We start from the raw sequence: 19175 nt of genomic DNA, 5'->3' as shown, positions 1-19175 counted from the left end.
GCGTCTTGTGAGAAGGGTCATTTACTGTGTTTGAGGGAGAAACGTTATGAGGGTGGAAAAACAGCCATTAATCATGTCTGCCTTGTTTTGGCAGCAGCCTCGTCGAGATGCACGGCATGGACGTCCACTCTGACCTCCTGCCGAGCGACTGCGCCGGAATTCACCAGGAGGCAGTACAGTGCGGCTCGGATGCTGCTGTAATTTAACGCTGCCTCAAACGACCGCTGTCACTGTAATAAGCAGCGTCTGTATGAAGCACCCAAATCAGTTTCTGAGTTTTTCACCAAAGAACTTTTTGTCTGGAGCCACAAAATATATTTCACCTTGAAAATGAGGAGAATACAGGTCGTGAGGTTCTGATAAGAATACAACAGCAGATATTTTTTTACATTCTTTTTTTTTTTTTGCCATTTTTATTGGTTTCTACCTTTTTTCTGTGAAACTTTTAAATGAATTTAATACTTTTAAAGTTGTTTAAGCTAAATTATCTTATCTTCATCATAATAGCAAATGTATTGTTGATGATGATGTATACCATCATCATCATCATATTTTGTATAATTGGATAACAGGGTAACAATCTAATTCTTTTTTAATCTTATTTAGCTGTTTTTAATTGTTTCTAGCCATTTTAGCAGTTTTAGCCGGGTTTTTTTTTTTTTTTTAACTCTAAGCAGTTTTGTTTTTTCCCTTTTTACTTGTTCTATCAGTTTTATCTGTTTTTGTAGTTGTAGGTATTATATTTTTTCATTCTAACAGTTTTCAGCATTTTTTAAGGAATTGCGGTTGTTTTAGTCATTTTTTAATCTTTCAGTCATTTCTCTTGTTTTTCTCTATTTTCCGTTTTTAGTGATTTAATCTCTTTTAGCTATCCTAGATTTTTTGTAATCCAAGAGGCTTTAAATAATATTTCACCATTTTTAAGCATTTTTTGTTGTTTTAGACATTTTTTAAAAACTCTGAGCCATTTTTGTTGGTTTTTTTTCTTTCTATTTTTCTTTTTCTGGCAGTTCAATCTGTTTTAGCCATTCTTAATAAATTTTAGCTGATTTTTGGCTTTTTTTTTTTTTTTTTTTTTTTAGAAGTTTTGCTTTTCCCCTTTTCACTCTTTCCAGTAGTTTAATCTGTTTGAGCTATTTTTGTAGAAGTAGGTATTATACTTCTTTATTTTAATAGTTGTTAGCATTTTCTTTTCATTTTTTTTTTTTTTAAATTTTGATTGTTTTAGTCATTTTTCACTCTTTGTGGCATTTCTCAAAAAAAATTTTCTTCTTCCTATTTAAATTTTTCTAGTGGTTTAATCTGTTTGAGCTATTTTGAACCCAGAGTTGCAAATTAAAATAAAGATAGTAAATAAGATAAAACTATAAACTATAAAAATTGTTATCTAAAGGTTTCACAGGCCTCTCGTGTACGATCACAAAGGCAAAACTGATTAATAGCATCGTTTTTCTTCTCCTATGTGGTTTTACCGCACATACACAAAAACTGCCTCCCACTGGAAATGTGAGTGAGATTATCTTATTCCCCTAATCTGAGTTAATTATGCACAACAAGCCCGTAGAAAATGAATTAGTGAAGGAGCTGAGAACACTGCAGAGACTCACGGTGGTTTGAAAAGAACAGCAGGAAAACGGCCATGAAACACAAGTCTGAGCTGTCCAGGCCTCTGTTGTGTGTGTGTGTGTGTGTGCGTGTGTGTGTGTGTGTGTGTGTGTGTGTGTGTGTGTGTGTGTGGGGGGGGGGGGGGGGGGTACATTCAATGCCTTAATGTTCACTCATTATTACTGAGTGAACATGGTGTTATCACCATCAGCAAAAATGATTGTTAAATGTGTAGAAATCAGCTCCAAGTTGTAATAACCCATGATCATTCTTTAACTGGTTTATGTGCTCATACAGTTTTATCGTTCTTTGGACAAGAACACCGACTATTTCCAATGTGAGCCAGATGAGTTGGGATTGAACTTCAATGTGTCTATTGTAAAGCAGTGTTCAATCCAACTGCCCAGTGGAGAATAATCCCACAAATGCTGCACTGGCTGAATTTATCTTCGGGGCCATTATACAGAAACTATTGCTCAAACCATCCTACTGCAACAGTTTGACATCATTTGCCTTCCTCGTCCCCGTGGCACCAACAAGAAAAGCACGTGCGGTTTACTGCCATCAACTCACATTAGTTCAGGTTTGAAATCATAAAATTTGTATTTGACACTGATCCCTGATTGCTATTAGGAGCTGCCAAAATGCAAAACTACCTAGTGCAATTTTAACATGATGAGTGTGCTTCAAATCCCTGGCTGAGCATAATGAACATCAGAGCTGATCAGGCCGGGGAGGGGAAACATTGTGTGAGACAGTGGGCCTGCACTCCTCACCTCATCCAACCCGGAGCCACACATCATATCTGACAGACGCTTCCGCCGCAGTACGAAGTGCAAAAACTACTTCTACCTCTGTACATTGTAGAATTCAACTGCTTCATCTGTCTTCTAGACCCAGTTTCCTCAGCGGGGACGCTGGATCTGATCCCACCTGACTAAAGGCAACGGGTTCAAGTGAAAACGCAAAACACTGAAACCAGACAACAGAGGATCTCTTTCTGGTCTGAAGCATGAAAATCTGCCTGCAGGTCTGCAGGAACAGCGGGCAGGAGGAAGAATACGGTGCCGACAACATAAGACCACGGAATCAAAGGCTGGTAGTGTGATGGTGAGGGGGCGATTCTGACACCGGAAACCATTTAGTACCGACTGAATACAGTTCAGTCCGTCCTGTCAGGACCACAGCTTCACTCCTTTAATGACGACTCCCAGCAGCAAAATGCACCATGTTGCAAAGCTTCAATCATCTAAAAATAGTTTCTTAGATAAGACAAGTTTCTGGAGTCCAGAACCTGCTTGGAGATCTAAAGAACTACAGGTTTTGGACCAAAAGATGGTCGACCTCTCCAGTAGACGATGGACACTAAATGTGTGTGACACTGTCATATTAATGTAAAGATCATTTCAGGAACAAAATGCAAAGGAGGATCAGAAACATCTTTGACATTAAACCAGGTTCTGCTGAAGGTTTCTTCCAGGTGAACTCGACTTTTCTCTCTTCATGTCAGATCTTTTCATTCAAAGTCCAGTGAGAAGAAACGTGCTCCTGTGAATCTGGATTGACATTTCTTTCTTTGACCTTATGCAAATTTTTTCAAAGGTGAATCTGCGAATGCAAACTTTGCCCGATAAGCTTCAGTTTCTCTTGTTTCGGAAACAATCGCATTCATTTTCTCAAGCAGCTTATTCAAAACTTCAGTATCTGTGTATAATGACAGGAATCATTATATTCTGTGGCATGCATGAGTGCTTCCCATACTAATCACTTCATTTAAGTCATGATTTATGTTTTACAAACTCTCCATCTCAGCCTCACTCATCCAGCAAAGAAAACACTTGACTTTGTGTTGGAAAAAAAACAAACTTCTCATTTGTGTTTGGCCTCTGACTTTTCCAAACCTCCAAAAGTAAAGAAAAGAAAAGCTGTTTTGTTGAGTAAACAAACAGAAGTGTCTCTCTCCCTTCTTCTCTTTCTGTCTTGGTCTTCCTCTAACCTCTTGCCATGGCTTCTTTCTCTTTCTCTCCATCTGCCTCTTCCTCGCCTTCATCCACCCCAGTTCTGCTGCTTCCAGTTGCATTAAAGCAAATAGGTAATTAATCTGTGCCTCGGGGGCTAACAGCAGCACATACCGAGCCTGCGGCTTGCCCACAGGCTCCGAGGCAAGACAGAGGCAGAGTGTGGGCTGTTACTCATCAAACGCTTCACGAACCCACCACACATCCTCACGTCTGTGCCGCCGAAGCCCTGCACAATAACAACTTCATTTACGCTCACTTTGCCTCGCTTTGGACTCGCTTAGTATTTTTGCTTTTTCGCAGTCAAATCAACCTTTTCCCACGCTGGTTCAGATAACTGATGGCAGCACGGAGAAACTCTTGTTCACCCACTCACCTGCAGCGATGGAGGCCAGGCGAACGTAGTCCGAGCCGCGCTCCTCCGGTTCGTACGGGAAGTTCTCCACCAGGCTGAGTCCTGCCAACACACAACAGCTCAGCTTTCTGCTCACAACAACAACAACAACACAAAGGTTAGGCTTCTCTCTCTGCAGGAACCTGAGACCAGCGCAGGCTCCCGGGCTGCAGCTCATCAGAGTTCACTGGCCTGAGACGCACCGACGCCACGTTTCAAAGCATGAGAACAAACCTTTACATACTTCCTGATATAGAGTAGCGATCCAAGTATTAACCAAATGCCATGACGCCTAATTCATACCCCAAACAAAAAATATATGTGAAAGCTATGTGTCGCCATGAACCATCTCCATCGCTACGTCACCTCCAACAGTCTGGGTTGACTCTACATCACCTCCACGAGCCTCTGTGTTGATGCCACATCAGCTCCACCAGCCGGGGTCAATGCTATGTCACCTTCACCAGTCTCTGTGTCAATGCTACGTCACATCTAACAGTCGGTGTCGACGCTTACGTCACCTCCACCAGCCTCTGTGTCGATGCTACGTCACCTCCAACAATCCGCCAACACTACATCACCTCCACTAGTCTCTGTGTCGTTGCTATGTCACCTGCAACAGTCGGTGTCGATGCTACGTCACTTCCACCAGTCTGTGTGTCGACGCTACGTCACCTTCAACATGTTGTTGAATGAGTGCCGAGCAGCTAAACTACTGAGTGACATCGGACTAACTCTGCTGGTGATGAAGTTGCAGGTGATGAAGTTGCTGGTGATGGAGTTGCTGGTGATGGAGTTGCTGGTGTTGTATGAACTATCTTTCTTTCTCATCTTGATATTTTGTCAGAACATAATTTACTGTCTGTCTTACTTTTGTCGGCCTCATTAATATTATAGAATCTCCAAACTGCCGACTTCGGTCGTCCTCTCTTGTCTTCATGTTGCTGACTGATGATGTCACATAATACTTGCCGGGTTTTATCAGTGATCTTTCACCAGTACCAGTACCGGTACCAGTACTAGTACGCTGTACAGTATCGGACCCGACAATGGTATCGGTGCATCTCTTGTTATAGCTGCATAAAGTATCAGCTGATAAAAACCTGCTGCAGAGGCCTGATATTGACATGGATGAACAGATGGATGAATGCATGAAGGCATGGGTGGATGAAAAGATTCATGTATACATCGGTGAATAAATAGTTGCATGGATACTTACTGTACATGTATGGATGATCACATGCATGCCTGAGTGAGATAGCCAGAAGCGCGGGTGCATATATGCATGGCGAGATGGCTGGATTGATACATGATGACGTTTTAATGCATAGTTTTTTGATGATGTTTATCAATCACATAAATAATCAATTCATTATTTCACAGAGACTGAATTATAATGGGGGAGTACAAACACAATGGCCTAAACAGGTTGTTTCTGCCTTTAAAAGTCTGCAGCTGTTTTAATCTAGTGAAAAGAAATATCATGAGTATTTTGGTGAGTAATCAATACTGGACACATACAATTTAATTGGAAAGAACAAACACATCTTGAGTCTGCTATCGCTGTGTATACTCAGTCTTTGGCCTTTATTAATATCCTGTTTTTTTTTTTTTTTTTCCAGATTCTGACATTTGAAATGTACATTTAAGCACACTTCTTATTTTCATTTAAAATTGGATGGAAATGTAAAGCTAATAATAGTTCCAATGTGGGAAGTGAGGACTGTTTAAAACAGATGAAATAAGCACAAAGTGAGAAGACACAATGAGCGTGGGTGCAACAACAGGACCCAGAGCTTCAGTTTTTCCTATTATTTTACACACAATCACTGTTTTCATTCCAGAATGTAATCCACTGTACAGCCACACGGAGGAGGCGGGCTGATTCATGTGTAATCCCACTATCTGTGGAGCTCCTGTACCTGCTCCCGCCCACTTCGTGGCCTTACCGTGCAGGACGGACTGATGCAGACTCCAGTAGATGCTCAGGCAGTTCTTCTCCTTCTTCATGCCTCGTTTACACTGGCAGCCGTGCAGCGGGGTGGACAGCAGCGCCGTCATGGCGTTCTCGCACTGGTTCCGGGCGCCGGGCCCCAGCTTGACACTGCCGTCCCCCGCCACGCACTGTCGGAGGGTCCGCAGCCGCGGACTGCAGGAGTCGTCGCTGGAGCAGGTATCTCCGGCTCGCAGGCAGTCCCTGCCGCCTGCTGACAGCGCCACCCAGGGGACCCCTGCAACACAACGCAGCCAGGTCAGAGTTCACTGGCTCATCCAAAGGTTTACACAACAGCCATTTCTGATGCAGAGGAGAGGGGAGGAGAGGAGAGGAGAGGAGGGAGGATTTCAAGAGGAAGAATGACAAATACAGTAACCAGAAAATGAAATGAGTTTGAAGACAAAACTTCACATTTCAGTGAAAAAAAAAAGAAAGTAAAACAGCCCCCCCAAAATATCTGAAAAATGTTCTATGAGCATTGGATGGATGCAGAGACGGCATGATGGTGCAGTGGTTTGCGGTCTCGTCTGTTTGAGTTCTTTTCTTGCATGCTCTCTGTGTGTGTGTGTGTGCGTGTGTGTGTGTTTATTCATTTCTCTCACAGCTCAACATCAAGTGTTCAAGGTTAATCAATGACTTGAAAAAAGTAAATTTTAATAATAATGATACATTTTTCTTGCAGTACAGCTGAACTCTCAGCAATGTGTTAATAAACATCCATCCATCCATCCATCCATCCATCCATCCATCCATTTTCTCCTTCTCCGTTCCCGGGTGGTGGTGGTGTCAGTCTGAGCACCGTCACCCAGATCACACTGCACCATTAAGAACCTTCCTGCAGGTGGAGAGCCCACAGGAAGGTGGAGAGCCCACAGGAAGGTGGAGAGCCCACAGGAAGGTGTTAATAAACAATCATTTAAAAACAATAAAATGTTAATAATTTTGATGAAGGTCTATAAGCTTTTAGACTTCATACTTCACACTTTTTCAGACACAGAATAAAGAAAAAAAAAGTTTGTGTCATGAACTCAAAGTGAACTAAGTTTTTTCCCTCCCTCAGTTTTGTTTTGTAAAATTGTAATTAAAGGAACAGTAAAAGTATTATAGCTATGAAATGTCTGTTTATTGTTTTATTTAGCCAGGAGAACCACATTTAGATTAATAATCTCTTTTTCAAGTGTGTCCTGGTGAGCTGGGGCTGCCGAGGGTCTTGCTCAGGGGCCCCCAGTGCATGTTTCATGACTTGAAATTGACCATAAGACAAGTTGACTAAAAGGAACAGCGGATTTAAAGTAAGTTACATGATTTCAAGTTGGCAGCTCTGCTTGATTTAGATTTTTCTTGTTGGTCTTTAATCTGGATGCAGGGAGGAAATTTAATCCCATCCTCTCAGAATGATGAAGCAGGTGATTTCATTTTGTTATTGTCAAGTTCAACAGAGACTTTTTCACACATTCACACCCGGAAGTGGACTTCACATCAACATACTGGTGCTCACAGGTGGGGAATGTGGTGTCGCGGCTGAGAACTGAGGCTTGGTGTTGGTGGACTTGGAGCTCATCTACGTGTGCTTTGTCACATGACCGTCACAAAAAGCATCCATCACTTAGTGTTTTTATTAAGGTCCTGGGCCTGTAGTGTGGTAACCACTACTCTATGAGTCACTTCACCTTTTTTTCAGTCTGAACTTTCAGTAAAACTCCACCAACTCACCTCACACGCTTCCTGTCGTGGTCTGACTCCCTGTGTGGAGCGCGCGCTTTAATACAAACAGCTTTGACCCGCCATGTATAAACTCTCGACAGCATGTGGCTGTTTGAGGCAGTCGATGAGCTCAAACTTCCAGTAGTGGCAAAACAACATTGGGCAGCAGGATAAGATAGTAGTTGGCTGAACAAATCGCTTTTCTAAGGTTCATTCATCACATTTCATTCAAGTACATGAAAAATAATCAGTAAAACACTTCTGTATGTACCCATGATAATGTTTGTTCATATTAGGGATTTATATTGAGTGGACTGAAGCATTTTGAAGCTATTATCACATCGTTGGCGAGATAGATGAACGGGCTTTTCCATAAACCCTTCGTTTTATCTTTATTTATTTGTGTTTCTTTATGTAAAGCGTATTTGTGTTCCCAAAAACGTGCTATACTAGTTTGATGTCTTATTATTAAAATAAATAATAACTCTGAACTTATCTAATGTGATGAGCATTAATGTTGAAGAGACAGAGGAAGTTGGGCAGAGCATCACTGAACTGCTGATGACAGTAATTAGTCCTGTAATGCTTGGAATTGAGGGAACTTCAAAATATTAAAATTCTTCAAAAAGCCATTTGTGTTACGATTGTATGAGGTTATTGTGAAGCCTCTTTGTGATGTGAAACTAATACTTATACACCAATACATATGTATGTATGTCGTTTAGTCTATGCAAATTATCTTTTGCATGAATAACAATAATAGTACATCACACATTATTGACTTGTTTTAATCTTATTTCGACATAATACAATATTTTGCAACTTCAAAGACTGACACAATATCATTGCAATATATTATATATATATAGCATATAGAAAATGAATGAGTATTGTTAATTCAAGTTTAATTGTTATTTTATATGAATAACGCAATTCATTAAATAAGATTATCTATTTGAATGAAGCCCTCCTTTTATGAGAGATTTTTCTTGTGTCATATAGGTAAGGCTCCTTTGATTGTCATAAAGGCAATAAATGTGTTTATTTGTAAAGTACCATATTGATCCTTTTTCATTGTTAATGTGTTAAATAGCAGTTAATATGACAACAAGGAATGAGAAGTCCAAATCTTAATTTCACTTCACACCATTAACCTGAGCTAATGGCTCATTTTTGATGAATTAACATAGAGTTAAGAGGCAGATAGTTGTAAAGACTCTGTTTAGTTGAACTTTCTCTCATTGTAATGGTGCTGGCGACGACGACTGGCTTTTTGCCACGACTGGAATCCAGCGCCTCTTTGCCATGGTGGCTCAGGCCAGTAGCATTGAGTGGCTGTCTAGAGTTTATATATTTATGCTCTGTCTGTAAGGGTGCATCGGTTATATATTTGTCTGTATGTATATTTTGGAGAAAAATATGGGGTAAAACTAATTTATTGTACAAATCATTTACGTTAATCTTGTTTTCATTTTAGTAACATCTAGTTATTTTCTTTATATTTGGTGAAAGTTAATTTGGTTAAGTACCAACACCCCTTGGGTTTTGGTTCCGCCCAGCCTGTCCTGATTGGACCAATTTAAGGAGGACCTCAGAGACTGAGGATGCCAATCTTCTGGCTGCTGCGAGGCTGACACAGGAGCTCTGTCAAATCCCTTACAATTTTTATTTTATTTGATGTCACCATTAAATAGATTAACTTTCTGAAACCTCATTTTTTCTGATCCTCCACAGCAAGTGCAGTCGGGGTGACCGCTCGGTCCCTCTTTGACCAGAGAGATCTGATATCCCTCAACCTTAGTAAATTCACTCTGTACATACAGATGGAAGCAAAGGAAGAAAGAAAATATAATTTCAAGTTATGTCTAATATAAAATCCTCTCAGCTGGAGGTTGGAAAGGAAGATGCATAAAAACACCCTTATTAAAATCATTTACATTAAGTAAGTAAGATGGCGCCCACCATAGTCGACGTGTTTGCTCGCTCTGCTCTCGAATGCCGGCTTTTTCTTCTTTATTGCGTTCTTTGTTTTCACCACAGTGCACAACTGTCGTGCGCTGCTAACGTACAACAAGCAGACTCTACTGGACATTTAGTGGATTTTTACCTCCGGAGCTACCACCCATTGGGCACTCCGAGGGCCACCGTCATTACCACCAGGAAGATCCAGACGCACCGACCTCGAGTGAACGAGCTAACCGGAGGAGAGTACTTCGGAGACGGCGACATAAGAGAGGCAAGAGGGGAGGGCTCCATGCTCAGCTAAAAGCTGGTGCTAACCGACCACCGCTACTCAGCCTCCTGCTTGCTAACGTTCTCTGGAGAACCAACTGGACGAGTTCAGAGCCAGGATGACAACACAGTGGGAAATGAAAGAATGCTGTGACCTCATTTTCACCGAAACCTGGCTCTCACACAACGTCCCGGAGTGGGCCGTGCAGCGAGAGTCACTCGGTGCACCGGGGGAGTCCGGACAGCCGCCTCCGGGAAGACGGAAGGAGGCGGTGTGTGTGTGTTTATCAACAACACGCGGTGTGGAGATATATGGACTGTGCACAAGCACTGCTCGCCAGATGTTTAGTTTTTGCTGCAGAGATGTTGTCCCTACTACTTACCAAGGGAATTTACGTCTGTGTTTTTGGCCGCTGTTTACATTCCTCCGCGAGCCGACTCCACAGCGGCGCTCGGCAAGCTTCATGACATCATCAGCGCACTCCTGATGCCTACTGCCAGCGACTTCAACCATTGCAACTTACGGTCTGTATTTCCCAAATATTACCAGCATGTGGACATTCCCACCCGTGAGAAAAACACCCTGGATCATGTCTACACTAACATACGTGGGGCATACAGGGTTGCACCTCGCCCCCATTTCGGAGACTTGGACCATATCTCTTTGTTCCTGTATCCGGCCTCCAGACAAAGACTGAAGCATGCACCCCCCTGTTACCAAGCAGGTTAAGCTCTGGACCCCAGAGACTGAGGGCACACTGCAGGACTGTTTTGCTAGGACAGACTGGGATGTGTTTAGAGCTGCAGCCACACTGGAGGAACCTTCTGTCAGTATACAGGACTATGCTGAGTATGTGACTGGGTACATTTGCACCTGTGTTAACAACATCGTACCCACCGTACAAGTCATAAAGTTTCCCAACCAGAAGCCCACATACTGGTTCTACTGCATTTACATCTGGCAATGAGAGTGAGTGCAAAGCTGCAAAGTAGGAACTGAGGAAGGCCATCACAGCGGCCAAGAGGCAGTACAGACTGCTGACTCCGGGCGGATGTGGCAAGGCTTGCAGCACATCATTGACTACAGGACCAGCTCCAGCACCATCAGCGCCTCAGACAGCCTGCCAGACACTTTCTACACACGCTTTAAGACCTCCACCCCCAGCATAGAGAGGAGGAACCCACATAACCCCCCCCCCCCCCCAACTGGTCGTCTCACCAGCCCAGGTACGCACAGCCCTGAGGAGGATCAAGGCCCGCAAAGCAGCAGGACCAGACACCATCCCTGGGAGGGCCCTCAGAGCATGTGCCAACGAGCTGACAGACATTCTCACCTCCATCTTCAACCTTTCCCTCAGCCAGAGCACCGTCCCCTCCTGCTTCAAGACCACCACCATCATCCCCCTCCCCAAGAAGAGCACCCCCACCTGCCTGAATGACTACAGGCCAGTAGCACTCACTCCAATCATTATGAAGTGCTTTGAGAGGGTGGTGCTGACCCACATTCAGAGCAGTTAACCGGACACATTGGATCCCCTGCAGCATGCCTACCGTCCCAACAGGTCCACCTCGGACGCCATTGCTGCTGACCTTCACTTTTCCCATTCCCATCTGGAAAATAAAGACTCCTACATCAGGATGCTCTTTATTGACTACAGCTCTGATTTCAACACAGTCATCCCCCACAAGCTTCCCTTGGACTTCACCCCACCCTTTGTGACTGGCTCCTGGACTTTTTGACTGGCAGGCCCCAGTCTGTCAGGATTGGGCTCAGGACTTCAGCCAGCATTATCACGGACATTGGCACTCCTCAGGGTTGTGTCCTCAGCCCCATCTTCTACACCCTGTTCACCCATGACTGTGTCGCCTCCCATAAGGACAACACCATCCTGAAATTTGCGGATAACACTGCAGTGCTTGGACGTATCACTGGCGGAGACGAAGTGGCCTACAGGAGGGAGGTGTCCAGTCTGGTGACATGGTGTGAGGACAACAACCTCACCCTCAACACGGACAAGACGAAGGAGCTGATAGTGGACATGAGGAAGCAGAGGGGTCCTCATCAGCCAACTGTCTGGGAGCTGGAAGTGGAAAGGATGAGCAGCTTCCTATCTTGGGGTCCACATCAGTGAGGACATCACCTGGACCCTCAGCACCACACAGCTGGTGAAGCAAGCTCAACAGCGGCTGTACTTCCTGAGGAGGCTGAGGACATTTGGCACGTCCCCAAAGATCCTCAGCAACTTCTACAGCTGCATTGTTGAGCCCATCCTGAGCAGATGCATCACCGTGTGCTACGGCAGCACCACTGTCATGGACCGCAAACGCCTCCAGAGAGTGGTGAAGACCACTGCAGAGATCACCAGGACTCCACTGCCCTCTCTGCAGAGCATCTACAAGCGCAGAGTCCACAGGAGAGCTGCTGCCATCATCAAAGTCCCCACTCACCTCCAACACTGACTGTTCACACTTCTACCCTCAGGCCGGAGGGACACAAGTGTGAACTGCAAGACCATAAGACTCAAGAACTCTTTCTTTCCCTCTGTTATCAGACTCCTAAACAGCTGACAGGAGTCCAATGGACTATTCATGCCACCCCAATACCTCTTGTTTACACTGAATTTGCACTACCATCTGTACTGTATATGCACTTCTGATGCACACGTGTACAGTTCACATCTGTCCCATCTACTGCTGACGACCTTACTTACTTACTTACTTCCACCTTTAACTGTGTATTGCATATTCACTTGTAAATATCACTTGTATTTTGCACAGTTTTAATGTATAGCTTTATATTTCTATTGCTTAGGTTTATTATAGTTATTTTTTTAAATAGTTCTTCAGTTATGTGGCGTTCAGTGTGGGCAGCAAAGTCAGAATTTCATTGTACAGGGAAACACGTTTCTTTACTGTACACATAACAATAAACACTTTGAATCTTGAATTAAAAACACATATGATCCAAAAAACAAGCTTTCTTTATGTATGATATGTTCATTTAGCTTTCAGGTGTGCATGAGCGCCAGCTTCTCTCTGAATGGGTCAATATGAAATTAAAAGCTAATGCAAGCGTTGCAGCTGCATATAGATCAGTTATATAAGGAAAATAAAAATGGCTGACCTTCATTTGTTCTTATAAACTCCAGTAAAGTAGAAAGCAGTGGTAAAAAGCTAAAACACTCCACTGCTCTGAACACACTGCCTGTGATAGATGTGAAAAGTCTGGGCCCTGAAATGCCACAGTGTCATCACATTCTCATCAGAGTTAATCAACATTATCAGGGTTAATGTGTCAGACTAGTTAAAGCTCTCAGAGTCACAGAAGGTTTTAAAACTGCTAATTTAAATGGCTCCCAATGACTTTGATGTGTAAAACTGTTTTCCCCCTTTAAGCGAAACACAACAAGCTGGTGGAGAAATATGAGATTTCTATGACTCACTGCTTCGTCGCTAACACATAATAATTGAAGTGAATTGGATTACATTTTTTACACTGCTTGACAGCCGCATTCAAACATGGTCAACGGTGCATTTTAAAATGACATTCACAAAGCCGAGAGGGGGCTTTATTATTCATGAGTTCATACACTTGTCACATGGAATACATCCGACGCCACTGACGGGATCCTGGAGGAACTCAGGGGGATGAAGCTTCTCACATTCTGACATGCTCAAAATGACAGAGTGTTTCAGCTGCAGCCAAAACAAAGTCTCACGTTTATTACAGGTCGGACACCGTGTTGGGGGGCGGGCAGCTTTCTCCCTCTCTCTCTCTCTCTGTGTGTGTGTGTGTGTGTCACTAACAACACGCAGGCTGTGGAGAACCTCAGGGTTCCTGAGGAGTCTTATTTATTTAAAAATCATGAAGTGCTTTTTTTTTCAATCTATTAATTTAACAAATTTGCCAAAATGTGTAACCGATGTTTCAGTTTGAACTAAATATCAGCCCGCGGGCCTGAACGAATCAAACTTTGCAGGTTTTCTTTAATGAATGTGGAATATTGATCCTGCGAGGAGTTTATGCTAATCCAATAAGTGATGTGTGATTTAGGCCACGTTTACTCGACAACGTTATCAAGAGAAAAAAGAAAACTTTGATTTAATTCTGGGTCTGTTTACACGACAAGAGTGCTCAGAGCCGCAAGATCACTACTTGTTGAAGATGGATCTCAACGTGGAACTTTTTGAAAATGTCTTTATCTCTGTGGAAATGGGGGAAATTCTACTTTTTGAAAACACAGACTTGTGTAAATGAGGGAAAATTTTACTTTTGAAACTCTACTGTGTAAATGGGGCCTAAATATGTCTGTGGCTGTTTTTATTGTTTCCATTCTTAAAGGGGTAATATTGTGCTAAATTCACTTTCTACTGGATTTCCAACAGTTACAATCGTCTCCATACCTGGACTGACGTCCCAGAAGTGAAGACAGTCTGTCCTCTCTCTCCCTGGCTTGTTTCAGGTTTTAAAAAGTGTGTTGCTCCAAGCAGCCAATCAGAAATCAAACCCTATATAGTTTCATCGGGGGTTTAGCCAATCACAATCAAGGTAGGCCCTCCCTTTGACTCCTCCCACAATTAGGCAGCTCTGCTCTGGCACATGGCACCACGAAAGGAAGTACTTCCTCCTCTTCTCAAGATGGGCATGTGTGGGCGGAGCCAGTCCAGCTCACACAGACACAGCAGATTCTGAATGCAGCTCCTATGATCCAATATTCAAATGGAGGAAAATGAAGGAGGAGCTGGAAACTTAGAATACTGAAGGTTTCTGGAGCGACCAGACCAGGAGGAGGAGGAGAACAGGAGGAGGAGGAGGAGCAGCTGGCTCCCCACAACTTTTATTTTCAGACTTTATTCCAACATATTTCTGTGTTGAGAATCAAACTCTGTGAAAGACCCTGTCTGTTTCATTCCTTGCTGTAATTCTCCAATATATTGGATACTGTAAATTCCTCCAGCACATTAAACTCCATGGTATCTCATTTCATTTCATGCTTGTGGGGCTCACAGCTCCATCCAATCATTGCAGAGTAAACACAGGCCAACAAACACAGGAGTGATACAGCTGATCAAAACACACACAAACCTACTGAGACATATATTGTGTCAGTATGCAATTTAACACGCTTTCTGCAACATCTTAGTGAATCTAAGAGGGTAAAAACTGAGCACATCTGCAAGCAAGAGATATAATTTTTAATTGAATACATGAAATTACAATACTGTAACCCAGAAATTAACAGGCCCACACAGCAAGGCTTCAATTAGCCACCGCAGTATTTTGACCTACATGCAAACATCAGGATGCAGAAAAACTCACGCTACTAAATGACCTTCATTTTCATAGCACGTTTTCACAGCTTTAGCAGTCTGGAAGTAATTTATTTAATCAGTCACACAATCAGTCTTCACATACTTCATGATGGAGGCCATGTTGGGAACGACGTGGATTCAGGTTCATGTCCACGGACATTCAGAGCGGAGGAGATCTAGCTCAAACCACCAACCAGTGACAGCATGTGCAGAAAACACGAAGCTCCACTCAGACTGGTAAGATTTAACAGCATAATGGAAAAGGGAACATTCAGACTGGATGTGTGGTGGTTTGTTGTTTTCAGACATTGTTAATTACATTTCATGTCATACATTAATCCACCTGTGTCTAACAAAAGGCCCGTGGCCCAAAACCAACCTGCAAAAGGCTCCAACCATTCAGACCACCAAGCAGGTGGTCAAAATCTCAAAGAAAACATCCATTTTCGTTCTTTGCAAATTTCTTTCGAGTAACCGGCACAAATCAACCCCGAGACCTGAGCTGAGATATCTGTGATTCTGTCATGAAAGCTCGCTACCTATTTGCTATCAAACTAGCCTCAAAGCCATGCTGCCAGGGTGTAAAAACTCCTAGAATGCAACAGCTCCAGGAGATGTTTTCTGGACATTTCACTGTGTTTTACACCAAAAGGGTTTTTTAAGATTGGCTTCATGTTGAGATTGGAATCATGTTCAGTTGTCATTGTTTGGTTTTATGAAGATATAGGCATTTTTATCACATATACTCTGCACAATAACACAGAAAAACCTTAAGGTTTATATTGAAAGGTGAATATGGCACTATTTTACTGGTCCAAGTCGCTCAGGATAAAATTTGTGCTGATTGTGGCCCCTGAACTAAAATGTGTTTGGCACTCCTGCATTAATCTATTAGCATCAACTCCTCCAAGATCCTCCATCTGTTACACGCACCCAAAATTCATAAAGGCAAATGTTGTAAATCAACAGTATCCTAAATGCATCCTGTGAGTAAATCAGCTTCCACAATAAACCTTCAGTAGATCAGACCTACAGTCACATGGGATCTGGCCCAAACAGCCCTAGATTGGATAAAACAGGTATAAAGTTGGCTGTATGGATCGTGGAGGTTAAAATGAACCAAAAGGTGATGCTGTGGGTCACACTCGTTCCTCCCAATGGTTGGATTCTAGGCTTGACGCCTTTTGCATGTTTTCCTATCAGCCGGGATAAGCTGAATTCAATAAACACTGATGAGAGCAGCTATCCAACTCCTTTGAAAGCCATTTAATTATCATTCAAAACATTCATAAAAAGCCATAAAGCATCATAGAGCTCATAAGATCAAAGCTATTTAAAGAAGAAGTCATTGTCAGGGTACGTAAGAGTAATAATTCATTCATCAAGTCATTGGCACAGTGTTGGAATATCAATATTTAACGCGTACACACACACACACACACACACACACACACACACACACACACACACACACACACACACACACACACACACACACACACACACACACACACACACACACACACACACACACACACACACACACACAGAGTATTAAGTCTGTATTGGAAGAAGCAGGATGTGAAATCCTGTCAGGCGCTGGAATAAGATGCTTTTCTCAACTATAAAGCTCTTCAAAGGCCAAAAAGGGGAAACTGTATGTAAAGAGGTTGATTAAATATCTACATCCAACAATGCAGCCGTACTAAAGGAAAGCGCCTTCACTGTTTTCTCGGTGTTTCACGAGGGAGTCGTGAAACACGATGGAGATTAGTGGGAAGAAGAAGTTAGCTGAGGTTTGACAGATTCCCAGGAATCACGTTTCCACGTCACTCAGTACACAGAGTTTCTGTGAGGCAGTTTGCTTCTGTAATTTAATCTTCATCAGTTTTCATCCCATCACAGCTTAATCACGTAATGAGGAGCAGAAGCTCGTTTCCCACAGTCTGACTGGAACTCTGCGTCAGATCCGCATCTGGAACCGATCTGATGAAACATGAGCTCAAACCGGCTTTATTTGTGGGTTAACTGTCATGTGCCCAGCAGGAGACCTTCCCAACCTTTCCAAAGAGTCAGCTAATCTCGCAGCGAGCTGTCAATAAGAGTCTAGACAGACAGTGAGGCAATATGGGCTGTGGATGTTTGTGGAAGCTGCTGAGAGAAAGCATCTGTCATTCAAGTGAAGAGTTCATCTTCAGCGAGGTCCTGACAGGCAGCGCTCGTTGTGCCAGAGAGATATCCTGCTCAACGAGTCATTCAGTCCACAATAGAGTCCTAACATCTGATTTATTTTATGTAAAGCAAAGGGAGGGGCGGGGAAAAAAAAGGAAAACTGCAGGGCGAGATAATGTCATTCGTTTCTGATGCAAATCAGCTCCACTCTGGAGATTTCTCGGATCAAGAGACGGTGCCTTTAAAAATCTGCCTTATGTCAAGATCCTTCAGTCGCTCTGTGAAAACTCTCAACATGCAGATTTGCATTTGTAATGCTTGACGTTATCTCATCGCTGTGGTGGTTTTCACGCTCGCTTCCAGAGAGAATATTTAAACACACTGAGACTTCTTTCTTCTACCGCTTACACAATTGTGTTAAACTGCAGGTGCAGACGCGTGTGTGTGTGTGTGTGTGTGTGTGTGTGTGTGTGTGTGTGTGTGTGTGTGTGTGTGTGTGTGTGTGTGTGTGTGGTGTGGGTGTGGGTGTGGGTGTGGGTGTGTGTGTGTGAGAGAGAGAGAGAGAGAGAGAGAGAGAGAGAGAGAGAGAGAGAGAGAGAGAGAGAGAGAGAGAGAGAGAGAGTTCTGGAACCTCAGCTTCCCAAGAAGAAGAAGAAGAAGAAGAAGAAGAAGAAGAAAGAAATACCCCCGTGAGCGCAGCGGCAGTGTAAATCTTATTAAATTGCATCTAATCCAGTGTGGAGGGAGGTTTGATATTTGTCTGAGAATGAAGCAGCGCTGCAGATTGAGAGCGATAACCGTTTGCCTGGAAACAGAACCTCAGTTCAAAGACAGACAGTCAAAACCAATTAGGAGAAATCAGTTTCCTTGTCATTCACATTCGTTCCATCCTACATGCCTCCTTGTTTATCCCACTGAGGTAAATAATCTGTCTCTCTCTCTCTCTCTCTCTCTCTCTCTCTCTCTCTCTCTCTCTCTCTCTCTCTCTCTCTCTCTCTCTCTCTCTCTCTCCTGCGTCACCCTTTCTGCTTTTCTCTCCATTTGTTTTCTCCTCACTCACCCCAGAAGCACATCTGCTGCAGTTCAGGGAGCACTTTTACAAATAAAAAATATATATATTTAAATATAAAAAACTAAACTAAAGTCAACTTGTCGGTGCTGTGATCCACGGGACTGAGAACAAACACAGGCGGGAGAATTGGCGACGTTTCTGACAGAATGAACGTGGGAACATGTGATGATGGTGTCGAATGGAGATCAGCCAGAAACAGATTAAACATCGGGATTCACATCCTGCAGGATCTGCAGGGGGGTGATCCCCCCTCTGACTACGTGTCCCCGTCTGCAGAATCCTTCTTTACTGCAGGAGGATAAAACTCAGCCATCTGCTTTGGCGTTGTTGAGGATTCAAATGATTGTAAGTTGTGGTGAAAAGAAAACCAGAGATAAGCAGATGAAGCTCAGTTGTTTCACTTCAGGTAAAGTCAAACAGGAACAATCCTGGAAGAGATCCACGTGTATTCACAATAGATAGTTTCCCCTTGATCAGAGGTGTCAAACATGAGGCCCGTGGGCTAAAACCGGCCTGCAAGAGCCTCCAATCTGGCCAAACCACCAAGTCGATTACAAACATTTCAAAGAAATCATTGACAACATTGAGAACACTGAGAGCCGAGCTGAGATCTCGTGATGCTGCCATGAAATCTACCTGGTTGCTCTCAAACTAGCCTCAAAGCCACGC

The 19175-nt window shown here is 43.2% G+C and overlaps 1 protein-coding gene across 1 annotated transcript in view; it reads right to left on the bottom strand.

Annotated features, from left to right (window-relative positions):
• Positions 1-19175, bottom strand: part of gfra4a (GDNF family receptor alpha 4a) — a gene marked incomplete at both ends in the record, with an annotated part of 172259 nt that overhangs the window by 28455 nt on the left and 124629 nt on the right. The window contains 2 exons of the mRNA XM_080480603.1: positions 4000-4080; positions 5967-6248. Coding sequence (XP_080336729.1) covers positions 4000-4080; positions 5967-6248 — 363 coding nt within the window. The remainder of the gene's footprint in view (positions 1-3999; positions 4081-5966; positions 6249-19175) is intronic.

The sequence above is a fragment of the Lipophrys pholis genome, assembly GCF_963383615.2.
Source record: "Lipophrys pholis genome assembly, chromosome: 14".
Lineage (NCBI taxonomy): Eukaryota > Metazoa > Chordata > Actinopteri > Blenniiformes > Blenniidae > Lipophrys > Lipophrys pholis.
Note: the sequence above shows the minus strand (reverse complement) of the source record. Positions and strands in the feature narration are given on the sequence as shown.